The sequence below is a fragment of the Monodelphis domestica genome, chromosome 2 (assembly GCF_027887165.1).
Source record: "Monodelphis domestica isolate mMonDom1 chromosome 2, mMonDom1.pri, whole genome shotgun sequence".
Taxonomy (NCBI): domain Eukaryota; kingdom Metazoa; phylum Chordata; class Mammalia; order Didelphimorphia; family Didelphidae; genus Monodelphis; species Monodelphis domestica.
Window position 1 is genome coordinate 208,248,533 of NC_077228.1, and position 26,064 is coordinate 208,274,596.

General features: G+C 43.5%; 2 protein-coding genes and 1 long non-coding RNA gene across 12 annotated transcripts in view; 1 reads left to right on the forward strand and 2 right to left on the reverse strand.

The window, feature by feature from the left end:
- The window catches only part of MRC2 (mannose receptor C type 2), a 115,909-nt gene that overhangs the window by 80,528 nt on the left and 9,317 nt on the right, over window positions 1–26,064 (forward strand). The window contains exons 15-30 of one of the 2 annotated variants that reach the window (XM_007482539.3): window positions 224–362; window positions 484–519; window positions 1,010–1,170; window positions 1,868–1,935; window positions 2,613–2,713; window positions 3,044–3,189; window positions 9,592–9,706; window positions 10,888–11,051; window positions 11,265–11,373; window positions 14,323–14,561; window positions 14,720–14,885; window positions 15,042–15,182; window positions 16,237–16,356; window positions 16,794–16,973; window positions 17,473–17,499; window positions 17,677–19,321. In XM_007482539.3, the coding sequence (XP_007482601.2) occupies window positions 224–362; window positions 484–519; window positions 1,010–1,170; window positions 1,868–1,935; window positions 2,613–2,713; window positions 3,044–3,189; window positions 9,592–9,706; window positions 10,888–11,051; window positions 11,265–11,373; window positions 14,323–14,561; window positions 14,720–14,885; window positions 15,042–15,182; window positions 16,237–16,356; window positions 16,794–16,973; window positions 17,473–17,499; window positions 17,677–17,894 (2,130 nt within the window). In that variant the 3' untranslated portion in view covers window positions 17,895–19,321. Of the gene's footprint in view, window positions 1–223; window positions 363–483; window positions 520–1,009; window positions 1,171–1,867; window positions 1,936–2,612; window positions 2,714–3,043; window positions 3,190–9,591; window positions 9,707–10,887; window positions 11,052–11,264; window positions 11,374–14,322; window positions 14,562–14,719; window positions 14,886–15,041; window positions 15,183–16,236; window positions 16,357–16,793; window positions 16,974–17,472; window positions 17,500–17,676; window positions 19,322–26,064 lie in introns of those variants that run through there. The other variant, XM_007482540.3, reaches the window with a different exon arrangement.
- LOC130457241 (uncharacterized) lies at window positions 3,898–9,415 on the reverse strand. Its single transcript, XR_008916402.1, has 2 exons — window positions 8,782–9,415; window positions 3,898–4,266 (listed from the first exon to the last, which is right to left on the reverse strand). It is a non-coding gene; the product is annotated as an uncharacterized LOC130457241 (long non-coding RNA).
- The window catches only part of MARCHF10 (membrane associated ring-CH-type finger 10), a 259,755-nt gene continuing 257,751 nt past the window's right edge, over window positions 24,061–26,064 (reverse strand). For all 9 annotated transcript variants that reach the window (XM_007482534.3, XM_007482531.3, XM_056817044.1 and 6 more), the window contains one exon: window positions 24,061–24,677. In XM_007482534.3, coding sequence (XP_007482596.1) covers window positions 24,616–24,677 — 62 coding nt within the window. In that variant the 3' untranslated portion in view covers window positions 24,061–24,615. The remainder of the gene's footprint in view (window positions 24,678–26,064) is intronic.

The following is a 26,064-nucleotide window of genomic DNA, read 5'->3' on the forward strand; positions in this document are numbered from 1 at the left end:
CTCTCTCCAGTTCTGTGACCTCTAAGGCCTTTCCAATTCTAAGTCTGTGGTTCCAAGGGCTCACTGGGAGAACATTTAGCTAACTAGGTCTTGGACTCAGGTATTCTGCATCTTAGTTTAAAGGACTGCCCACTCAGAGAACCTTGTCAGCCAAGAGCAGCACAGAGGGCAGACAGACCAAGGGTTGCCCCCATCAAATTTTTCCTTCCATCACTTTCCCCAGTACTCCTATCATAATTTTGACCGCAGTCGCCATGATGATGATGACATCCGGAGCTGTGTGGTGCTCGACCTGGCTTCCCTGCAGTGGGTGGCCATGCAGTGTGAGACACAGCTAGACTGGATCTGCAAACTTCCCAAAGGTTGCCATTGGGAAGGGCCCTGGAGGGACGGCTGGGGATCAGGGTGTTGTCTGCTGGTGGGTTCCTGGAGGTCCCTCTCTCCTGCTGCCCCTCTATAGCCTCCCCTTCTCTGTCCTAATAGGAGTTGATGTAAAGGAGCCTGATGTTAGCCCACAAGGTAAGCTCTTCCTCTTTCCTTCCAACTAAAGATGGAAGATACAGAACAAGGGAGGGAGGGAGATTGGGAATGACATGGATGAGGGAATTAGGAACCTAGGTTGGGGGCAAGAGATGGAGGCAACATGGATAATCCAGGATGTTTGGCTCACCATAGGGCAGAGCTCCCATGATGTTTTCCCTCTAGCCTTCCCTGGCTTTGGTCTGTCCCCTGCCTCTGTCCCTCCATCTGGAGATCCCTTCCTCCCACTCCAAAGAGATGGCTTGAGATTGTCCCACCTTGTAATACTTCACAGAATGGCCCAATACACAGATGTCCTATTCCCATGCCCTGTCTTTGTCTGGCAAGCTTGAGCATATCCCTCATTGGTCTCTGCATCCTGCAATGCCCTACTTGTATAGCCCTGCCCGAGTTCCCCTTTCTTGCCTCTCCCTACCTACCTCCCTACATGCTCCTCCAATTCCCCAACATACCTAGTATTTCTTTGCAGGTCGGAAAGAGTGGATTCGCTTCCAGGAGGCTGAGTACAAGTTCTTTGAGCATCATTCCACGTGGGGGCAGGCCCAGCGTATTTGCACATGGTTCCAATCTGAGTTAGTGTCGGTACATAGCCAAGCAGAGTTGGACTTCCTGGGACACAACCTTCAGAAGGTGGTAGTCAGCCCTGGAGAAGGGAAGGGGGAAGAACTCCTAGTGGACAGAGGGAAGGCTTCTGATTTGCTTTTATTTGTTGACCTAATACCATGGAAAATCCCTGGTCTTGCAGACAGAAGCCTTGTTTAAGCCCTAGCCACATCTGCTGGTTATCTTATTTCAAAGAGGCCTTTAACCCCTTGGAGATTGTTTCCTCACTTAAATGTAATCTCTCCCCCAAAATGCTGAAGGACCAGACACTAGAGGTGTGGGGGTTATGCCAGGAAGTGACAGATCCTTTTGTTTTATAGTGGCCTTGGAAGAGACTTCTTCAGATAAGCCAGGTCGCCCTCTAGAAAAATAGACTGATTTGGTCACTCTATGTTGGCTGACCAAGTGGGGAGCAGAAAATGGCTAGCCAGCTTTCTTCAAGGAAAAGAAGGACCTGTAATGAGACCCACAGGCCCTTCTGCCTTTGGCCCTCCCCAGTCTTGGTGACATGTAAAATGGAGGCTATGATAATTCTCTTACTTATCTCCCAAGGTTATGGGGAGGAAAGGAATTTGTAAATCTTCAAGTACTTTAGACATGTCACATATTGTTTTTATACCAGGGTAGGGAGAGGATAGGAAAGCCGACTTGGGGAAGATATCACAATTTGTTCTCTTTTCTCTCTTCTTGCCATCCCTAATTTGCTGCCTTTTGCCTTGTTCAGTTCTCCCGAGGGCAGGAACAGCACTGGTGGATTGGTCTACACACTTCTGAGAATGATGGGCGATTCAGGTGGGAGTGCTGACCCTAGAAGTGGTTGATATATACATTTGCCCTTGTGTATATATATGAGTGTTCAAACCTTGTGAGTCTAGGTCTGTGTTGACCTGTGAGATGTGTGACTCTTACAAGTTTTGCAATCTGCTCTCTAAGGGCTCACAGCCTAATGGAGCTTAAGACCATATAATCAAACATTTAGAGATAGAAGGAAACAAGTCCAACTCCTTGATTTTACAGATGTGGAAACTGTCTCAGAAAGTATAAATCACTTTCCTAAGCTCACCTGGATGGGATATAATGGTAGAGCATGGGATTTAAATCCAGAGACTAGCTAATGTCTTGAAGGACTTGAGGAAGAAATAATGGAGATATCCTCTTGGCTCCCTTAAATGGCTTTGCCTTTACCTCTGCCAATATTGACAATCCTTTTCTTATTGGAGGAACAAAAACCCAGAAGAGGACTAGTATACTCCACCTGCAGACATGCCAAGGACACTGATTCATATAGACTCTAGAATAACTAACCTTTCCCCATACCTGGTACTGACCCCTCTCCCCATTATCCTGTCCCCCCTATAGTACATAGTACATAGACAGTACATAGGCTAATGTTGCTTCTTTTCCCTCTTTCTGGGAAGAGGAGTGTGCCTCCTCTCTCTGAGGTCAACTCTGATCTGCTGATATTTTAGATGGACAGATAAATCCATCATAAACTTCATTTCCTGGGCACCTGGAAAACCACGGCCCATTGGCAAGGACAAGAAATGTGTCTATATAACAGCCAGTCGAGGTGAGGGCTGAAAGGGGGTGGGGAGGTTGAAACTTGAGGGAGGAATGGAAAGGGCCAAAGCTTAGGTCTTGGGCAGGAAGGAGGCAGTTAGCCTCCTTAGTTCCCATAAGGGATTCTCTTCAGTGCCAGGGACAGAATGGGGAGGAATCTGCCACACAATCACAGATCAACTTAGGAGTAGAACTCAGAATTGGGCATGGGAGATTGGATCTCCAATTACAACTCTTTTCTTACTCTGAGAAAGATGCAGATGAGTTTTGAGTTACTAGGTTAGTTATGAGTTTAGTTACTATCTCACTCTGAAGGTGAATACCCCTGCTCTCTCCACAGAGGACTGGGGGGACCAGAGGTGTCTGACGGCCTTGCCATACATCTGTAAACGCAGCAATAGCACCAGTGTGAAGCCTCCCCAGGACCCGAGTCTCTTTATCCCCCATGGTGGCTGTCCCACTGGCTGGAGCCAGTTCATCAATACGGTAGGAAGGAAGCATGGGGGCATATATGGAGGGCTGTAAAGGAGAAGGGAGTGGTGGTCAGTGAGAGGGAAAAAGGAAGTGTCTTATAGTATGTGTCTAGTGGCAGTGTTGTATCTTTAAGTCTCCTTCTGCACTTTCCTTAATAATTTAACTGCTTGATCTCAATATAGGCACCTCCCTTCAGGATGCCCCAACAGAGTAACACCTCATTTAACCTTGAGCATTGGGGTATACTTAAGCTTCATACAACACAATTCTAGATCTAGGAGGGACTATAGAATATCAAGGCAATTTTCTTTGATTATTTCTTGTAATATGATGTCCAGGCCTTTTTAAAAAATCATAACTTTCAGGTAGTCCAATAATTCTTAAATTGTTGCTCAGATCTATTTTCCAGGTCAGTTGTTTTTCAATAAGATATTTCATATTTTCTTCTGTTTTTCATTTTATTATTTCTTGATGTTTTGTGAAATCATTAGGTCCTATTTGACCAATTCTAATTTTTAAGGAATGAATTTCTTTTATGACCTTTTGATTCTCCTTTTCTACTTGGTTTCATGAAACTCTTTTCTTCATTGGATTTTTTTGCCTCTTTTTCCACTTGGCTCATTTCTTTTTCCCATTTCTCTTCAATCTGTCTTATTTGAATTTTGAATTCCTTTTTGAGCTCTTCTAGTTCCTGAGACAAATTCCCATTTTTCTTTGAAATTTTGCATGTGGTTGCTTGGATCTCACCATCCCCTGTTGATTCTGTGCTTTGCTCTTTGTCTCCATATAAATTTTCTAGGATTAGGTGTTTCTTTTGTTGTTTGCACATTTTCCCAGCCTTTTTTTTGCCTGTGACCTGGAGTCCTAAAAGCTGATGATTCTATCTCCTCTGCTGATGGTTTACACATCTCAGCACTCCAAGCTGTTTTGCCTTGGGGCTACAGTGCCGGCTTGAAAGGCCAGGTGCTACTTGAAGACTTCCAGGTCTCACTGCTGACTGGGGCCAGGGAATAGGACTTCAAGGAGTGTGTCTGGAATCTGGGGTGTTCTGTTGTTGGTGTAGCCAGGGTCCCAGGATCTCAAAGTTGGCTGAACAACATTAACAAAAGATAGAAAAAGCATTTATTATGTGCTTACTGTGTTCTAGGCACTGTGCTCAATGCTGGAGATGCAAATAAAAGCAGCAAGATAGTGCTTGCCCTTGAAAAGCTTATATTCTAATGGGTAAAGACAACACAAGAAAGGGAAACTAAAGAAAGGTGGTATAGAGGATTATACATGTCATGACATGGTTTGGCACTGGTGGCCAGGAAATGAGGTGAGAGTTGGAATCTGGGCAAGACAGAACTAAAACTCACCTATTGGGCATTGAGGTGCATCTAGGGGCAAGGTCTAAGTCCTGTGAGGAGGAGGTTGGGATGATGATCAGAGTAGAGGGAGCATGTTTTGGAACTGATGACCAGAATAAAGAATTTGAAGCTTAAAAGGGAAACTGATTTGTTCAAAGGCACACAGTGAGCTAGTATCAAAGCTGAGACATAAACCTATGCCTATTGACTCCTGGGGACCTGTGTTGCTCCCTCTATTCCTTGTGGCCCTCTCTTTAAGGAAAAAAAATTAGTTTCAATAAATGCCCAAACTAAAAATTTTAATTTCTCTTTTGATGATATCTTTCCAATATGCATTACACACTTTTTTGGGCACTTGAACAGAATGATGAATATAATTCAACCTTTATTTAGAGCTTTGGAGTGATTATTGCAAACCTCAGTCATGATTCTGTCCCATATACCTCCAGCGAGCATTGAGGCCTGGAGTAAATGGCCCCATACTCATACTCTGAGAGCTCTTGTGTCTCCCCAACCCTGCAGCCAGAATATCTGTGCCAATTCTCATCTATGGTTTTATTTTACATACAGTGGACATGAGTAAAGGCCTCAAGGCCACACTCCTGGCTTCTCATACTGAGGAAAATAAGCAAGATTTTTTGACAGTTGTTAAGATTTAAAGATTGTTCTCATTTACTTCTAGGTTCACAGCTATTTTTTATATGTGACCTCTGGATACATTATGTTATTGCTGTTTAACTGTTTCGGTTGTATCTGACACTTCATGACTCCATTTGGGGTTTTCTTGGCAAAGATAGTGGAATAGTTTGCCATTTCCTTCTCCAGTTCATTTTATAGATGAAACTGAAGCAAAGCCCAGTGATTTGCTCAGTCACACAGTTGCAAAGTGTCTGAGGCCAGATTTGAACTCAAGAAAATGAATCTTCCTGACTCCAGGCTCAGTGTTTTACCCACTGTACTACTTAGCTGCTCCTAGGTACATTTAGGCATATACAAGTCTAAGCTTAGGAAACAGATGGTTTAAGGTGTGATCATTCAGTTTACAGAAAAGGTTCTCTTCTTAGGTGAGAATATTCCCTATGGTTTTCCTTTAAACAGGAACAACCCCTCTCCTCCTAGGGCATTTAAGTGTCTGTTTATAGATAAGACAAGCTTGTCTCCCTTCAAGATAGCCTAACTGAGACCTATTTATTTTCCACGAGGAGAACAGAATTCAGAGAACAGAATTTCAGAGCTGGAAGTAATCTCAGAAACTTTTTTTGTCCAGCTTCACCTAATTTCATTTTTAAAATTTTTAAACCTTTACTTAGTAAACTCTAAGACAGAAGGGCAAGGGCTGGGTAAACAGGATTAAGTGACTTGCCAAGGGCTGCACATATAGGAAGTGTCAGAGGCCAAGTTTTAACCTCACCCTCTCCATTCCAGTCCTGGTGCTATGCAATTTGCCACCTAGCTGCCCCTCCACTAGAAGAGCAGAAATTGAGCCCCAGAAAAGGGATTTGCTCAAAATCATGTGGATAACCAGTAGAAGATGGAGCCAGAATCAAATCTAGGTCTTCTGATTCTACATTTAGTGTAATGATGAAAATCCCCTGAAGAATTAGGATTATAATGTAGGGTTTCTCCAAGAAGCTTCAGAGATGTGTAATAAATGATAAAGAAATGTGCTCACCAAGGCAAGTGTAAAAAGGAATTCTTTATTCCTTTTTTAATTTAACAGGGGACTTGGAGGTCCTCTTACCATAGAGATATGTAAGCAGCCCACAGTGACAGGAAGTAGAAACCATAGAGACAGGAAGGAGTAATCATAGAGATAGGAAGTGAGGTAGGAGAAGGGTATAAAAGGGGGTCATTGACAGTTGGTCTTCTATGAGTTCCTGACGGTTAGGGCTGGTAGTTGTGGGCTGCTGGGCGTGAGTTGGTGGTTGGCGTTTAGTTGCTGGAATATAAAAAGCAGGCCTGAGCTTGCTGAGAGGGCTTTTTGGCTTTAGCCTTTAGAGGGCCTTTTGGTTTTGGGGTTTTGGGCTTTTGGTTTGGGCTGTTAGGTTTTTTCCTTCCTTGAACTTTTTGGAAGGTGGCTGGTCTTCCTTGACAGACCTAATTGGAGTTGGATTAGACCCTGATTGGGTTGGAACTTTGGGGGGTGGTTGTTAGTTATAGGTAGATATAGGCAGTTTTAGGTGGTAATTATAGGTAGTTATAGGATAACTAGTATAGACATTAGGAAATTTTCTTTCTCTACCTCTTTCCTATGTTTCTCTCCTTTATTATATTCATTTTACTATATTATTTTACTATCTCTATTTTAATTAAATTAAATTGTTAATTGTTAAAAGCTGCTAGAAGTTTTCTTCTCTCTGGCTTAAAGGGATAACATTAATTTGCAACTCTACTATGTTCTCATTAAAACTTAAATTATTAAAGCTGCTTTCTTATTTTGCTAAAATCCCTATTTTAACCATTACACAAATCAAGCATTTAAGTGCCTACTATGTGCTAGATACTGTAGTATCTAGGAGATAAGAGTTCTTTGTAGAAAAGCAAAAAATGTCCTTGCCCTCCAGGAGTTCACCATCTAGTAGGGGAGATGATCTGAAAACAATTATGTACAAACAAAACATAGAGAGGATAAATTGGAGATTGTTTCAGGGGTAAGGCACTGAAGGGGATCAGTCTGGCAGAAGGCTAAGATTGGAAGAAAGTGAGGGAAGTGTGAAAGTGTGTGATTTTTAAAAATCACTTTCCATTTTAATCCCAGGTAAACTGAACCAATGTCATTAATGCCTTTCTTTACTTCAAAGAAATAAGTTTAAGGTAGGATTTATTTTTCACTCAAGAAATAGAAGATAGGGGCAGCTGGGTGGCTCAGTGAATTGAGAACCAGGCATAGAGATGGGAGGTCCTGGGTTCAAATTTGACCTCAGACACTTCCCAGTTGTGTGACCCTGGGCAAGTCACTTAACCCCCATGGCCTAGTCCTTACCACTCTTCTGCCTTGGAACCAATACACAGTATTGATTCTAAGACAGAAGGTAAGGGTTTAAAAAAAAAGAAATAGGAAGATAGTTGGAGAACACAGTGCCACGAAAGTAGAGTGACCAGGGATGAATTATAGGGTTTTTACATCTCCTAATCTCTGGCCCTTTTCCTACAATCAGTACCAAACCCTCTGAATCATACTTATTCACTCCTTGACAGAACTGGGTATTGGGAAAGGGGCAAACAAATTAAAATGTTAAGAACTGCTACCCTCCGAAGACTCATCAGAAATAAAGATGCATTATTTCAGAGGTGATGATAGAAGCCCAAGGGAAAACAGGATTGGCTTTTCTAAACAATAGACAGGTAGAAGTCTGAAAGGTTCAAATCCCAGTTCTTCCACTTACCTTGGAAACTCATCATAAAAATAATTGCCATTTCTTTGTTCCTTTAATGTTTGCAAACAATTTCCACACAACAGTCCTAAGTAGAAGGTATTCAAATTATGATTATACCCATTTTACAAAGAAGGTAACTGAGCCTTCGAGAAATTAAATGATTGGTCCATGATCATATGACTAGTAAATATCTGAGGGGGGACTATATACTCCAGAGACCTTTGAGCTACACTTTCTACTACAACTTGAAGTAATATTTCTAATTATTTATATTCTATTTAAAATAAACCTACAATACTTTAAATAACATATATGCATTATTTATCACAATTAATTTATCATTCATAATTAAAGTAATACAATTAACTGATGCTTATTGTAATTCATATTACAATTACACCAATATAACAATTTAATATATATTTATTATAACTAATTTACTACTTATAATCAAATATTACATTATTTATTTTAAATATTAAATTTATCAAACCAGTGATCATTTTAATATTATTTAACATGAATTTAATTAATATTAAATTTAATAAAATATTACAGTAATTTTAATAAAATTTGTCTTGAAATAATTTTTTTAAAGGACTTAGGCCAATGCCTATTACATAGTAGGTGCTATATAGATGCTTATTCCTTTCTCCTTCTCTTCCCATCAATCATGTCTCTGGGCAAGCTGCTTCACATACACTGCATTCTTTCCCTTGAGCACAGTTTTCTTACATATAAAATAAGAAGTTTGGAACAGATCTCTAAGGTTCCTTCCAGCTCTATATGCTTATTGAACTTGCACACGGTTCTTTTAGGAACACATTTGTTGTGAAAGAAGAGGTATACACATCCTTAGTTAACTACTAACCTCTTACCTCTTAGCATAGGGGGGAAAATACTCCATCTCCAATTTCAGACATTTCCACTAGCTCGTCTCCCATGCCTGGAAATCATTTCCTCTTCATCTGCACTTCTTGGCTTCCTTGAAGTCCCAGTTCAAGTTCTGCCTTTTGAAAGAACCATAATTTGGTACTCCTTAATCCTAGTGCCTCCTTTCTGAGATTATTTGCAAATTATCCTGCATGTAATGTAACTAATTTGTTCATAGTTATTTGCATATCATCTCCTCTGTTAGACATTATGCTTCTTGACAACAAGGACTGTTTTTTGTTTTGCCTTTCTTTAGATTTCTAATGCTTGTTGGCACAAGGCAGGCATATCAAAAATGCTTGTTGGTTTGATTTAAAGGGGTCACTCTATGAAGCTTCCAAAATTGCGAGTTTCAAAAAAAATCTTTAATCTCATTAAAAAAGCCAGAGTATGAATGTGTGTGTGTGTGTGTGTGTGTGTGTGTGTGTGTGTGTGTGTGTGTGTGTGTGTGTGATCTTCACATTCTTTCAGTGGTGGACAGAACAGATTGGTATCTTAATTTTGCTCCTTATCTAATCTCTCTCGCTGTGTCTTCCTTTCTCTTCCTCTTTTTCTTTTTCTCCTTCCTTCTCAAAAAAATCTAAGCTTTCTCTCTCTCTAAAAACAAAACCAAAAAAATGACCTTTGATTCATAGAGGGTGGATGGACTTGGCCATTGTGGAGTTCCAATAGGGTGGGATAGATAAATTTGTAGATCTTATTCTTATGTTGAAATTTAGAGCTACAGTCTAAGATTCTTGACCTTCTGTCCCAAGTGCTTCCGAATCCAAGGCCAGGACCCAGCAGAACGAGTGAAGTGGTCAGAGGCCCAGAGGATGTGTGAGCAACAGGGAGCCCAGCTGGCCACTATTTCTAACCCCCTGGAACAAGGTAAAAGAGAAGTCAAACTTCCGCCAATCCTACCATATTTTAAAATAAAGTGTTATTTTTTTTAAATTAACAGGAATTTATTTTCTCTCTTTTCCCTTGTATTGAGAAAGTAAAAAAGAAAACCAAAACCTTTGTAACAAACATTCATAATGAAGGAGAACAAATGGCCACATTGGCCATGCCCTAAAATGAATGTCTCATTCTGCATATTAAGTCTGTTGCTCTCTGTCAGTGGGTAGCACTCTTCATTATCTGTTCTTTGGAATTGTGGTTAGCCATTGAGTTGGTCAGAGTTCTTAAGTCATTCAGAGGTGTCCATTTTTGTATTTATAATTTTTATAATTTGTATAAATTGTTCTCCTGCTTCGGCTCACTTTGTATGGATTCATGCAAGTCTTATAGCACACTTTATAGTATTCTATTCCATTCATATAGAATATTTTTTTTAGCCGTTCCCTAATTGATGAGCACCTTTTAATAGTTTCCAGTTCTTTGCCACTATGAACATGAACAGAGTTCATAAACTTTTTTTTATAAACATTTTTGCCCCTATGAGTCTTTTTCTTCATTGAAAAGAAAATCTTCTGGAAGTAGAAGCCTGATAGTGATATTTCTGGGTCAAAGGGCATGCAAGGTTTGCTACCTTCTGGGGGATAATTCTGAAGTGCTTTCTAGACCCGTTCACGGCTCTACTGACGGCACATTAATTTGCCTGTTTTTCTACAGCCCCTCCAACATTTGTCATTTTTGTGAACTTTGCCAGCACAGATGGGTCTGAGGTGGGACCTCAGAATTGCTTTAATTTGCATTTCTCTAATTGTTAGTGATTTTCAACAGTTTGTTTTCATATGACTATTGATTCCATCCCATTGCTCTTCAGTGCCACCCCCTACATTAACCTTGGGCACCACCTCTGACACTGTTCCTGGCATCATCTCTTAGTGTATGACTATAGCACAATCCCTAGGCTTCACAGCTAGATCACCTGCCCATGTGGAAAGGGCGTGGGTATGGTGGGTCCCTGGCTGTCCACAAGAAAATAGAGGTAGTGGGGGGGGCTTCCTGCCTCCAGGAGGGGACCTTGTGGGTTACAGGGGGTGAAAGGGTCATGGAGCTTGTTTCCTGCTGCCTCCTCAATGCCCATCTCCTTCATTCACTGCTTTTGCTCCCTGTGCCTGCAGCCTTCATCACAGCTAGCCTACCCAATGTGACCTTCGATCTCTGGATCGGCCTCCATGCCACCCAGAAGGAGTTCCAGTGGGTGGGGCAAGAAGCTATGCTCTATGGGAACTGGGCACCTGGGGAGCCCTCAGGGCACAGCGATTCTTCTAGTGGTGAAAAACCGGTGAGAACTACTGTACCCTGCCACACATATACACATTCAGAACTGAGGTGCCCTTTCGCGGCTCTTCTCCTATCGAAGCTTCAGCTCTGACTCGAGGGTGGATGAAGGGAGGTGGAGGGGACCAACCTGGGGAACTTGCTTAATCCAGGTGAGGGCCAGCAGTGGAGAGGGTGCCTCTTGAGCTCCCCGGCCCACTTTCTTTCCCATTTCCAGACCAGCTGTGTTGTAATTGGGCACAGCTCCTCTTCCCACTTCACTGGCCGATGGGATGACAGGAATTGCCTAGAGGAGACACATGGTTTCATCTGCCAGAAGGGCACAGGTAACTTTAATCAGCTTAAAAAAAATTAAACATTAAAAAAATTCTAAATTTAAAAAACACCAAATAAAATGTTTATATACCTAATAGAACAGAAAAAAAGAGAGTCATATTTGAAACTTATCTCTATTATTTTACTTTTAAAGTATATAATAAATTAAACCTTTATTTTTCAAAGCTGGTGAACTTGTCTATGCTTCTTCCTGGACTTTCTTCTATTCTCTACATTAAAAAAAAGTGCCTCAATGCCCTTCTTTTTTATTTCTCCTTCCCTTCCCCCTGCCCCTTTCTTTCTTGCATCTTCTCTTTCCCCTGTTCATCTCTCCTCACCCTTTTATTGCCCTCCATTGGAAAAGGAGAAAGAAAAACAAAGTTCTTGTAATAGATTTGTATAGTCAAGCAAAACAAATTCCTGTGTCCAGAAATCTATGTCTTATTCTGCAGCCTGAGTCCATCACCTCTCTGCCAGCAGGTGGGGAGAGGTTTCATCATGAGTCCTCTAGAGCCATAGTTGGTTATTACGCTGAGATCAGAATTCTTGTCTATTAACACAGAATTTTATCGAGCATCTATTGAGTGCCCAGTACTGGGTGATATACTTTGGAAGATGCATCCTTGCCCTCACAGAACTTAAAATCTTGTGAGATGGAGGACATATACACAGGAAAAGCTAACTAATAATTTGTTATTTAGTTGTGTCTGACTCTTTCTGACCCATTTGGGGTTTTCTTGGCAAAGATCCTGGAGTGGTTTGCCATTTCCTTTTCTGGCTCATTTGACAGATGAAAACAGTAAAGAAAACAGAGTTAAATGACTTACCCAGAGTCATACTGCTAGTGTGGGAGGCCAGATTTGAAATTAGGAAGATTTCAACCCAGCACTCTCCCCATTGAGCCACCTAGCTGCCTGCTACCTAATGATACCGAGCAGTAAAGGATCAATACCAAATGCCTGAGACAGATGCTCACTGGAGCTTAGGAGGGGGGAAGAGACTGCTTTGTGGTAGGAAAGGTTTCTCCTAAATGGTACGTTGTATGAGGGCAGGACCCTGGCTCATCTCTTACCCCTATACCTTCCCTAGTGTTCAACACAGGGCTCTGCATGGTGGATGCCTGATAAATGTTTATGGAATTGAAGGAAGATGAATGTCTTCATAGAGGAGGTGGGTTTGAGTTAATACAAAGGTTTGATGACTTACTCCTTCCATGAATAAAAATCTCATCTTGCCTACTGGATTAAACTCCAGAGCCTGGAGTTCAAGATTGTCAATGATTTTTAGCTTCTTTTTTCTTTGTTTTTCTCTTCGCACTCAACAAACTAGACTCTTCCTGTTCTTGTTTTGTTCTTCCCTCTTGGGTGCATTTTGCACAGGCAAATTCCCCCTTGCCTTGGACCTCCCTTCCTCATCTCCACCTCTTAGGGTCCCTTTAAGACTCAGCTACAAACTAACCCAATCCAAATTCCAGAAGCATTTATTAAGCACCTCCTGAATACAAGGTACAAGAACAAAATGAGCAACAGTCCCTGTTGTCAAGTAGCTTACCAGATCAGGTGTTACCTCTTCCTGTTCTCCCCAATCTCCATCCCCTCACCTAAAAGGAATATGCTTCTTCAGGTAACTAGGAGGCACAATGAGCAAGTGTAGGAATTGGAATTGGGAAGATTTGAGTTCAAATTCTGCTCTAGACACTCTCTAGCTGTGTGATCAGGATCAGGGAACTTCAACTTTCCCAACCTCAGCTTTCATCTCTGTAAAATAGGGATAATTAAATAGTACCTAGCACTCAGAGTTGTTGTAAGGATAAGATGAGATAATATTTCCAAAGTGCTTTACAAACTTTAAAGCACTATATAAACGCTAGCTATTTTTTCCTTTTGCTTCAAGTACACACATTCTGCCATGTATTTATTTGTGTACATGTCCCATGTCCCTTTCCCTCCCTGATTTTCAACTCCTCGAGAGCACAGCCTCACCTATCTACTTTCCTTCCTTCCTCCCTCCCTTCCTTCCTCCCTCCCTTCCTTCCTTCCTTCCTTCCTTCCTTCCTTCCTTCCTTCCTTCCTTCCTTCCTTCCTTCCTTCCTTCCTTCCTTCCTTCCTTCCTTCCTCCCTCCCTCCTTCCTTCCTTCCTTCCTCCCTCCTTCCTTCCTTCCTTCCTCCTTACTTTCCCCTCTCTCTCCATCTCTCCCTCTTTTACTTTCTTGGTAGACTTCTAAGATAGAAGAGTGGTAATTGCTAGGTGATTGAGATTAAGTGACTTGTTCAGGGTCCACAGCTAGGAAGTGTCTGAAGGCAAATTTGAACCCAGGTCCTCTTCCCTCCAGACCTGGCACTCTATGCACTGTGCTTTGTAGCTTCCCCCAGTCTCTTATTTTTCATTTTTCATATCCTCAAGCCCTACTGTCCTGCTTTGTACATATTAGCCACTTAGTGACTGTTTGCTGAATTCAGTTGAGCTGAGTCTCAAAGAATGGAGAGGATTTAAAAGGGGGAGAAAAGGAGGAAGAATATTCTAGAAGAAGGAATGGTATAGATCACTGCAATCAAACTCAAAAAGGAAATCACTAAATCATACATACATTTCCCTACAAGGGCCTATTGACTTTAGAAAACCACATATTAGCATTATCTATGTTTTATTGTATTTTCATTTATTTCATTAAATATTCCCCAATTACATTTTAGTCTGGTTTGGGCAGCCCTCATATGATGAGTTAATGTTTGATATCTCTGGTGTGCCCTAAAGCATTAGATGTGGAAAAACTCTTTAGACCTTTCCCACAGGGAACTCTTCTGTCACTTTGGTGGAGGGCCTTCTTGCTGGGAACAAGGCTGTAGCTTGTGAGTCTCTTTCATAATAGCCGCCACCCCCAAAGGGCTGTACCTTCACCCCAGGATGGATCCAGGATCATCTTGCAGAGAATTTACTGAGCTCTCTTCCTCTTGCTGCAGATCCTGCACTGAACCCCTCTCCCGATGCCCTACCTCCTGCTCCGGGCTCCGAGCTCTCCTACCACAACAGTGTCTTCCGGCTACTGCAGAAGCCTCTTCGCTGGCATGATGCCCTCCTGCTCTGCGAGAGCCTAAACACCAGCCTAGCTGAAGTGGACAGCCCTTACACCCAGGCCTTCTTGACCCAGGCCACCCGCAACCTGCACACCCCACTCTGGATTGGGCTGTTGGATGAGGAGGTGGGGGCTCCCTCTGTCCCCTGCCTGACAGGGTCCTGCCCCTGAATTGGACAGCTGATGCTCCACGTTTATATCATGATTCCTTCTTCCTCCCTTGCCTCTGTGCCATCGCTCTAAATTCTCCTCCTTTCTCTGCCTTTTCCCACCACCCCATTTAGGGCTCCCGCCGTTACTCATGGGTGCTGGATGAACTTGGCTATACAAACTGGAAGGATGGAGAGCCCCAGCAGCCAGGCGGTTGTGGCTACCTGGATGTAGATGGGACTTGGCGAACGACCAGCTGTGAAACCAAACTTCAGGGGGCCGTGTGTGGAGTCCGGCAAGGTCTGTGTTAGGCTGGGGCAAGGGAGGCAAGAGGAGAAAATGGTCATATGCCTGGAGGGGGGGGGGAATTGGGTATCCTGGTGACCTACAGATATTGTGAAACTCAGATCTTCTTTGCTGTCATTCCCCAACCCCTCTCTGTGTCCCCATGGACAGAATCCCAACTCCCTCGGAAGGTGAGCTACTGTCCCCATGCCCTGGCAGACTCTGCCTGGATCCCCTTTCGGGAACACTGCTATTCTTTCCACATGGAGCTGACGCTGGGGCACAAGGAGGCGCTGCAGCGCTGTCAGAAAGGTGAGTGGGCTCTCACGCAGGTAAGTGTGTACACCTGTGGAAACTCAAAGCTAGAAGAACCCTCACCATTGTCTAATCCGGCCTTGGTCCATCTCCAGCCCCCTCCACTGTCATCTGGGCTCTGTTGGAAGCCTTTCAGTGATGGTGACCTCACCACATCTCTCAGGGGTGTCTGTCCCATTGTGAACAGATCTAATTGAAGACAACTTTCATGTCCCCTCCCCAAAGCTTCTATTTTTCAAGAGAAATCACCCTGGTTTCCTTAGCTGTTGTAGTTTCAAGATCTCACACCATCTTCTGGACACTTTCGTCAGTGATGCTCTAAAATTATAGAACCCAGAACTCAACCTAGTGCTGTAGATATGTTCTGACAAGGGGAGGGCTTCCCTTCTTCTGGACATTATAGTTATTCAATGCAATTTATAGTTTCTTTTTTAGTAGCCACATCAAACCATTAGCTTAAATGGATCGGATTGTAGCTCACTAAGGCCCTTTAGTTTTTTTTTTTTTAAACCCTACCTTCTGCCTTAGAATTGATAGTAAGGGTTGGTTCCAAGTTGGAAAAGCAGTAAGAGCTGGGCAATCAGGGTTGAGTGTCTTGCCCAGAATCACACAACTAGGAAGTGTTTGAGGCCAAATTTGAACCCAGGACCTCCCAACTCCAGGCCTGGCTCTCTGTCCACTGCCCCAAGCCAAGGATATTGGGAAAATGTTAAGAATCTTGAGACTAGCTGGTCTTTGATATTGCTTCTAGTTCTGTGATTTTTATTAGAATTCATGTTCTCTCTGGGTCTAATGCTGTACCATATCCACATACCCACCCACACCATATTGCCTGCCTCCTCCTCTTTCTTTTCCATAAACCTTAAACCAGCCCCCAGGAATCTTTCTGTCCAGCATCAGTAGTTCCCCATCAACCTTAGTCAAAATGACTGTGACCAATTACATTTCTCTAGTCGGTAGTCAAGCCAAGGGACTTGGGGGTTGGGGTTGGGAATATAAGAACCTTAGATGGGGACTAGCAGTTTACTTGTGCCTTCATGTCCTTTCCCAGCGGGTGGGGCCATCCTGTCTATTATGGATGAGATGGAAAATGTTTTTGTCTGGGAGCACATGCAGAGTACGGAAGGGCAGAGTGGAGGAGCCTGGCTAGGCATGAACTTCAATCCCAAAGGTGAGTGGGGTCTGGGGGAGACTGTGGTTGTTGGAGGCAGAGGTTGAGGACAAGGGTAATGCTTGGTCATGAAGTAAAAAAACAAAAACAAAAACGAAAGTCTATGGATCTCCTTCAACTCCTAAAAAACTGGCTTTTAAGGCAGCAAGGGAAGTGGTATGAAGGGCATTTTTTCTGTGATGGTACTCAGGCTGTTTCTTGATTCTATATTGTGATATTTAGTTCTGGGGTCATCAGGGCAGGGCTGAGGTGCTGTGGGGGTATATGAATGGTCCAAGGGCCAAATCCCAATTCCTTCCCATTCTATTCTTACTTTATATTATAATAAAATAGGATAGGATATAATATATTGTATCACATGTGATGTGATATCCTCCTTATTCTGTTAAAATTTATAATCTAATTTCCCAATGATTTCCTGTGGTCTTTCTTTCCAGGGGGCACCTTGGTCTGGCATGACAACACAGCAGTCAACTACTCAAACTGGGGTCCCCCAGGCTTGGGACCCAGTATGCTAAGTCACAACAGCTGCTACTGGATTCAGAGCAGCAGCGGACTTTGGCGTCCTGGTGGATGTACCAACATCACCATGGGTGTTGTCTGCAAGCTCTCCCAGGGTGAGTGATCTTTCTCTCCCTACTCTGAGCAGAGGCACCTCCTGTATACACACTGCAGCCACTGGAAGTATAGGGGTGTGTGTGTGTGTGTGTACATGTGTAAATTCTCCACAGTCTGCAGATAAGTCCCAAGGCTGGAGACAGTAGAATCAATCATGGCCTCTGGAAGGCCCCATATCCACCCTTTTCCTAAATTTTAGCAGCATTTGCTATCCCTGCCATGTAGAGAACCCGAATTTCAGCATGGAAGCCATTGGCAATCTCTTTTAGCCCAGACCCTGAAGAGAATCCCCATGCTTGCCACTTACGTGATACTACCTTGTTGGTAAGAGTACGTTCACATCCTGTCCCTTCCACAGGCTGAAAGCCCTTTGAGGGAGAAAACTATTATTAATATTCTGCATCGTGCCCAGTAGAGGTAGGGCCTTCTGTTAGGTGACCAGAGCTAAGTATTGGTTGGTTGATTTGCTGGGTTTTTTTTTTCTTTTCTCCCCCATAGTTAAAGAAGGCGGCTTCTCCAGCTCAGGTGAGTCGAATGCAGGTGGGGAGGCTTCTTCCCCTGGCCCAGCAGGGCCAAAGGGAAAGAACCGAAGAGTTCACCATAGCATAAGGGGCCCCCAGGTTTCCAAGGAAGGGAGGACACAATGGGAGAGTAGGTCTGAGACACAAGGGCTGAGTGGCTTTTTTTCCCCTTGGTGGGCAGCGCTTCAGAACCCAACAGCATTGGTGGTGGTGGTGCTGGCGACCTTGGCGCTCCTGGGCCTCTTGGCCGTGGCTGCACTCCTGTACAGGCGAAGGCGCAATCCTGAGCGAGGGGCATTTGAGAGTGCCCGCTATAGCCGCAGCTCCTCTGGCCCTGGGGAGGTGGCCGAGAAGAATATCTTGGTATCTGACATGGAGATGAATGAGCAGCAGGACTAGAGTTTGGGGGCCGTGTCGGGGTGGGGCTGGGCGGGGGGCTGGGCAGTACCAGGGAAGGATGGCTAGTGGGAGGTTGCCCGGCCTGTCTCGCTGTCTAATGGGAGAGCTAAGCAGGGAGTCCTGGAACCTGGGATGGGCTCTGGGCAAGCACAGGGAGGATGGGAGAGCTGGGCTGAGGGCAGCCGTTGATTCTACTGGACATAGCATCACGGGGTTTCTCTTCTCAGGGTGGTGTGGCAACCCTGAGGGAAGCAAGAATAGAAGGCGGGGCAGATTGCCCAGAGACAGTTGTTTTGCCTGTCCTTTGGGTCTGGTTCTTTCCTTTAGTCTCAGCCCTGCCTCCCCTGCTTACCCACTGTCACCTCTTTGGTCTACAATGTCTTTGGCACCTTCTTCCTGGTTCCTCAGGCAGCTCTTAGTGACTTCTACCCCTACAGTCTCCCTGATCCTTCCCATTCTCCTTCCCTACCCCAAACCCACCATCAGGGGAGAGGGAGACCTTGGTCTCCAGTTGCTGCTGGATTTTCTGTAGGTTCGAGCCCCAGGAATGATGGGCCCCCTCCTCTTGCCCTCACTTGTTTGGAGAATCCTGGGGAAAGGAAGTGGCCAGAGGCTAGGAAGAATGCCTGCTGGCCAGAGGGGCACAAATCCTTGGAACACAGGCCTCTGGAGAACCCGGGGTTAGAATGAAGGATGGGGTAGCAATGGATTGAGCTGGCTGGGCATGAGGATCAGCCCCTATGACCAAGCAGCAGTCCAAGGCAGTAATTTCCATCTACTGGGAGGGGCTTAGAGATAAGGAAGGGGATTGCTGAGAGACTGACTGAAGGGGCTGCTGCACTGGGCACCTTGATCAGCCATGAATTGGCCTTGGAGCTGGGATGAACTGAGCTGGAGGCGGCTCCTGCAGGTCGGGGGAGGTCCTCACTCTAGGAACCAGTCCCCCATGGGGACTGAAGTAAGTTCTTTATCTTCTCTAGCCCTGGTTCTCATGGCAGGTTTGGGGGTGGGGGTGAGGGCAACACTTCTGCTACTCCTAGGGGAGGGACTGGACGGGTTCATCAGAGAGGGGAGAGCTGGGTTTCTGTGGGGTCAAAGGTTCCAGGATGGGAGCCTTGGCTCCATGGTGCCTGACATAGGCTGTCCAGTGGAGCAGAGAGAAATGGTTCCAGAACTTCAGAAGAGAAGCTGGGGCCAACTCAGCTCAGCTCAGGAGATTCCATCCAACTATCTTTCAAAGTATCAATTGCAAGTGACAAGAATCCCAGGAAGGCTCAAGCTGGGCCTGGTTACTACAGGCACAGGACAATGTGAACACGGACTCAAGGACACGGTCACTTTTTTGGTAGTTTAAAATTTTTTTTTAAAAAGACATTTCATTGTTTCTTAAAAAAAATAAAAGACCTTCAAGAGACTTGAAAAATGAACTTTCCTTGTTTCTGTGGTGATATGGGTTTCCTGTGGAACCAGGTCCCTTTCTATTGGCTTCCTAACCTGGGCCAACTGGATGAGCTTCACCTCAGATGGGAACATTTGTCAAGCACCTTGTAAACGTGAATGTGCAAATGCTAGTTGTATTAGTGGCATTATCAAGTGAAAATGCCTCTTTTTTTGAGTTTGTATGGGAACTTCAGTTACTTGCTTCTCTCTCCTACTTTCCAGAACTCTTGATGAGTATTCAAAATCATTCTTTCCTCTTTTCCATGGAGATACCCTTTTCTTTTAAAAAATCCTTACTGTATGTCTTAGAATCAATACTAAGAATAGATCCAAAGGCAGAAGAATAGTAAGGGGCTAGTAAGTTGGGTTTAAGTGATTTGCTTAAAGGTCATACAGCTAGGAAATATCCAAAGGCAAATTTGAACCCAGGTCCTTCTGACTCCAGGTCTGGTACTCTATCCATTGTGTTATCTAGCTCCCCAGGCGATACCCTTCCCTGGACTTGCTCCACTACGAAGAGGGTGGGTTAGAACAACTTGTGGATTCCTTCTGGTTCTCATCTATACCTTGAAGGTGACTGGGGAAATCCTATATTGGACCTTCTTATAGAAGTTCTCATTCCCCTTCATTGTTGAGTTAAAACATCACTTTTTTTAAGTGGAAAATAAGGAAAAAGTGGAAAATAACTCTCTACAAGTTTTGATCAGTGGAGGGCCCAGGCCACTCCTCTGGATCGTGACCGCCTAGGGACTGCCACTTACCTATTGTTCCTGAGGTTGGAGGTGCTGAGTGAGCCAAAGTGGATAAAGTCTCTGCTTTCTAGATGTCTTCCCTCCTGTCCTCAACCCCACAATGTCAGGAGTTCCTTGAGTGAGTGTCTTCAGGAGGAAGAAGAGGAAAAAAGGAGGCCAAAGAGGAGCCTGGCTCAAAACTAAAAATACCAGATGTCCTTGATTTGCTTGGATTGGCCTAGTTTTCACCTTTGTACTTTGGCTTCCCAGAAGAAAAGCTGTTGTGTATCCTCACATTAGCTCTTGCCAGAAGTAGCACATCTTTGGACAAGGACTTCCTTTTTGAAGGAAGGAAGGAAGAAAGGAAGGAAGGAAGGAAAAAAAAGGAAGTAGAGAGGGAGGGAAGATGGGTGAATGAAGCAACAAATATTTCCTTTTTTTTTAGATGAAGTGACATTTGAAATTTTTAAAGAGTTCAGAAAATTATAGTCAATTCCCTTAGCTTTCACATTTGGGCTCTTTGTCCCACTTCTCGTCACCTGATGCTGTCACTTCTGAATAAAAGCTACTGAAGACATGGCAAGGGGCTCCTGCCTATCTTTCTTCCAACTTGGTATACCAACTTCTGGCCCACTCTGATTGCCCTTTAATGAACAATGCTGGTTTCTTTTTTTCTCCCCTCTTTCTTTTAACTTTCAAATAATGGGAAACTTTAGAAGACATTTGTGACACTGTGATGTAGAATTCATGGCAATGATACATATTTGAAGTCATTCTGCTATATGTGTTTTTTTCTCCTCTGAGTTCAGGGTAGCAAAAGATGGTGCTCCTGGTTGCCCAAGTAAAATGGCTGAGAAGCGGCTTTCTCCATTTTTCTGTAGAAAAACAGTTCTGTAATTCCTCACAAAAGGCTTTGATATGAACATATAGGAGATAGTTCCAACAAAAAAGGTCTAAAACATTGGACATAGTGCTGGAGGCCTCAGCTGTCCGAATCTATTTTCATAGTCTAATTTTGAATTCTGATGAACTTTACCAAATCCTATTTTAAATACCCAAAAGTTTGTTTTCTTTTTACCCTTGTACTGCTTGGACAATGACAAGTCTTTTATATTTAGCTGGAGTCAGAGGACCTGGATTCAAATCCCACTTCTGATACTGACTAGTTGTATGACCATAGGCAAGTCACATCCTCTCTAAATGTATTTTATCTGTAAAATAAGGTTGAACTAGATAGTCTCTGAGGTCCCTTCCAGATCTAAAGCAATGATGTTATGGTCCTAAGTTTATTTTCAAAATATTTCCCCATGGCATTCCAAAGGGCTTAAGTTGTATGCAAAATAGTCAACTTGAGATTTTCAGAATTCCTTTTATAACCTAATGAAATCTTCAGCCTCCATCATACCTATTCTGGGAGGCTAACAGGACCTATCAATATTCAAAAGATATCACTTTGTTTTTCTGTGTTCTAAAGGAGAATAGGCCTTCTGGCTGAAAGAAGTTTTGTTTAATCTTCTAATTAACTATATGGTAGATCTCATTCTGCCATACAGTTGACAGAACAAATGAGGTTGATTAGGGATAATTTTAACTAGAATCCTCCTAAATAAATTTTCCTGGGCTTCTTTTGGCCCTATAATTTAGTCTGAGCACCTTTTAAAAATAAAAGCTTGTGGGGCTCTCAGCAGCAGTGGAGAGGGTAAATAAAGGGGTTGCTGTGGTAGGAGGTGGCAGTTGGTGCTAAAAGCTTAAAATGCCAAGGTGGGGATGAGGGAATTTGGGAGAAAACACCCTCTAAATCTGGGTCTTAGCTAGATATGAGGGAGAATCTCTTCTCTACTTCTTTCCCCAGCATCTTTCATTCCATTTAATCTTTTTTCCTTTCTCTTTTCCATTTCTTCCCCATTCTCACCCCCCCCCTTCTCCCTTTTTGCAGCACACATACACACTCTCATTTTCCCCCAATTACATATTCTCTTTTCCTTAAGCTAGGCCATGTTTTCAGGCCATATTCCCAAAATTATGATTCTGGGAAATGGAGATCTTTGGTGCTTCCTTCTATAACCTAATTCAATAACCTTTTCTTTTTCTTTTTATAAAAACCATTTACCTTCTGTCTTAGAATCAATACTAAGCATTAGTTCCAAGGTAGAAGAATAAACAGTAAGGGCTAGGCAATTGGGGTTAATATGGCTTGGCCAGGGGGATGCAGCTAGAAGTGTCTGATGTCAACTGAAGACCTTCCATCTTTAGGCTTTGCTCTCAATCCACTGAGCCACCTAACTGCCCCTTAATAGCCTTTTCTCGGTTCTCATCTTTCCTGACTCTCTGCAGCATTTGACCCTATTAACTCCCCTTTCCCCCTAGACACCCTTGTCTGAATTTTTGGGACTGTTCACTAGTTGGTTCCCTCTTTTACCTAATCAGCTTCTATATATGATATGCCCACTAACTATGGGTATTTCCTAAGGTTCTGTCCTAGCCCTCTTCTTTTCTCTACTCTTTGGTGATTGCCTCAGTTCCCAGGGGTTCAGTGATCATCTCTAGGCAAGCTAGTTCACGGATTGATGTATCCAGTCCTGTCTCCTAGTTCTACATCACTACCTACCTACTGGCCATTTGAACTGGTTGTCTTGTAGAAATAGATCTCAAAGTCAATATGTGAAAGCTTTTCCAGACTTCTTTATGACTATCAAGAAGGATACCACCATCCTTCCATTGTCGTGGGTTCAAAACTTTGGTGTTATTTTCAACTCCCCACCCTCACACCACATATCTAACTCATTTGTCAAATCTTATCATCTCCACAGTCAGTGTTCTCATGCACATCTTACCCCTTCTCTCTACTGACTACCTGCATTCAGGTCCTCATTTCCTTGTGTTATTGCAATAATCACATTAGGACTATTGCAACAGTTTCCTAATACTTCCATGCCTCAACACTCTTCCCCACTTCAATCTGTTCTCCACACAGCCATCCACGTTTCTGACTCTTCCATCTCCTTACTCAAGGGGCTCCCTATTTATTCTAGAGTCAAACCCTGTTTGCCATTTAGAGATATCCACAATCTGGTCTCTTGCTTTCCAATATCTCATAGTATCTCTCCATGCACACTATGGTTTCCCCTTGTACTGGCCTACGTTTTTTGTTCCTTACACACAATGCTCCATCTCCCATTTCTGTATTTTTGTCTTGTCTGTCCCGTGTACCTGGAATGCTCTCCCTGGAATGTAAGTTTTCCAAGGGCAGAGACTGGTTCATTTTTGTTTTCTACACCCTTCCTCTCCACCCAGTGCCTCATACAATGACAAGTACATGATAGCCCTTAATGTGTGCTGATTGACTAACAGTAATAGGACCTAGGAGATCTGAAGGGAGGCCATTCCCAGAGGCATGGTTGCTAGAGATTATGGAAGTACTAGGGGATGTTCCTGTGTACTGGACTCAGAACAGAGTGTAGATAAAATTTCCTCTGCCCATCTTCTTTCCCTAGACAAGAGGGCACCATGTCCTTGGGCTAAAGGACAATTTCCAAACATTTCCAGTGACCAATGTCAGAGACAACTATTCCCTCTTCAGTCCAAATGTCTATTTTAAGCCCCTTTTACTCATGTTTTGCCAAGGAGCTTTTTGAAATGTGGTTCAAACCTAGGGAATCATAGGTAGTTTTCCACTATCAGTATTTAAGGAGTATTTCCACTATTTTATACCATAGGGAATAAAGGTTTTGAAGAGAAGATCTGGAAGGTTTAGGGAATAAGGATGAAGAAATGCTAAATGAACAGGACCCTAATGGGGCCGCCAAGAAACTTGGGAAGCAGATGCCAGCCATGGTGGCTATCCCAGGATTCCGACTGTTCACCTTGGAGAATACACCATCCTGAAAAACACTGACCTTAAAGACGCTTGTCTCTTAGGTGGAGGCAGGAGGGTGACTTGTGTACCCTTTGGGGCCCCGGCCCTGAGCGTATTTCATTAAAGAAAACTAAATAAAGTGGGTGAATAAACTCAGTTTACTGAACGCTTGTGCCACTGCTAGGTTTCCATTCAGTGTGGACTGGAGACCTGAACAAGTTCCTTTCTGGAAGGGCAGTGCCCAAGAGAGGATATCAACATCTCACTGTGCCCACCAGGGCAGCTAAGTGTCCTCTCAGAGAGCCTATCTCCTAAGGCAAGGAAGCAGGTGACCCTGGGCAGCAGCTTCTGAGCTTAAAGGTGGGAGCAGAGCAACCAGCAGTTGTCTGGGCTTGTCCCCACTGTGTATGGGGAGTTGGAGGGGCTGGCTGGGCAGGAGGAGGAGATAATCAGTGGATGGCTCACCACTAACTGCTTTGCACCATGTTATTCCAAAGCCCGTGTCAGTTGATGTTGCTGTTTTAAAATATTCAAGCCGGACCCCAGAAAGAGACGGGTGTAAAATAAAAATGTGAATGGCATACTCAATGGTTTCTGTTTCAGTAAAAAGGAGGAAAGAAGGCACAAATGGGGAGCACAGAGAAGGTAGCTGGGTAGAGAGGTCCCCTATTGAGCTCCACGACCACCCTCCTTATTAGACGAACCGGCTGTTGCTTTGGAATACACTGTTTTCATTACCATCTCCTGAATCCGAATCTAGAAAGCAAAGAAGATCCTCTTAGACAGTTCTGGCCACAATCTGCAGTGTATTCTCTATGTTCTATAGTCAGTTAGTCAGCAAGCATTTCTTAAGTACCCACTTCTGTGCCAGGTACTAGGCTAAGCAATGGAAGCCCTTAATCAGTCACTGAAGTCTATCAGATAACAAAGAGGATGTTTATTCATTTAAATGCTCATTACTTTCTGGTCCTCCATCTTTTCTCCATAGCCACATGATTATTCTAGAAAGCAGCTGAGGATTGTGGAAAATCCAGACTAGTTATTCCTAGTGATGGACCTCCTACTTCAGAGAACTTTTTGCTGGAGTTAACAGAGACTCCATTCTTTCCCCTGAGATCACATCCAGATGGATATCATATCTCTTGACACTTGGCCTTGGGAGCAGGTTTTTTTTTTTTAATCTTGAGATATTGTAAGCTTCAAGACCCCCAAGGTCTAGGGGACTCTTTCCAGACACTCAGATTTTAGCTAGTGACTTCCACAGCCCAGGGAAATCATCTAGTATTCAAGAAGCAATAGTGGTAAGGATAAATGGGAGTGGTGGAAAGTCAAGTGGAAGATGACACATAGAGAGGAATAAGGTTCCTGGAAAAGATTATTTTGAGTTCATTTTATTCTGTGGGGGACTTAGGGGTCTTGTCCTAGTCTCATTCTTATATAGCTTCAGTAGATGCTTCTAGAAATAATTTCTAGTTGTTGAAAGGAATTGAACTATTGGCCATCCTCAATTTAGCTTTTACGGTAGAACATGGGATCTTGGAAAGGGAGTTGAACACAGACAAGAGGCCCAAGAGCTTCCAAGTCCTCTCTAGACCTGTTTCAGTCTTTCTGGCTCCCAGACTCAGGTCCCCTAATCCATTTGCCCTATAGGATTTGCTGTTTTTGAGTTAATTTGACTATGGCCCAGCCTCTGACATGCTAAGGAGGTGCTCTCATGGCTCTCAGCCACCCCCGATCTGCTTGAGGGGGTTACAGATCTGCAGGAGAATTAATTGTTTTCTTTCTGCAGTATTCTGGGTTTGGCTGTCACGGAAAATCATCATGTGCCCAACTGGAAGGCATCCCTCAGTGACCTTGCCAGAACAGCCAAAGAGCTGAGTCATGGAACAATATGAAGGTTGTCAAATCTGGGCACATACATTGCTCCCCCTGCCCTCAAGTAACAATTTTACAGCTGTGTTAACAACTAAAACACTTGGTCATGGGTGGAGGTGGGGATCCTCAATCCAAAACCATCAACTATGAGAAGAGAAGAAGGGTGCCATGTTATTGGTACTACCCAATAAGAAGGCCTCATCAGGCAACCCAAGATTGCCTTAGAGCCTAAGGAGCCTTGGATCCCACCTGGTTTATTCTTATCCCT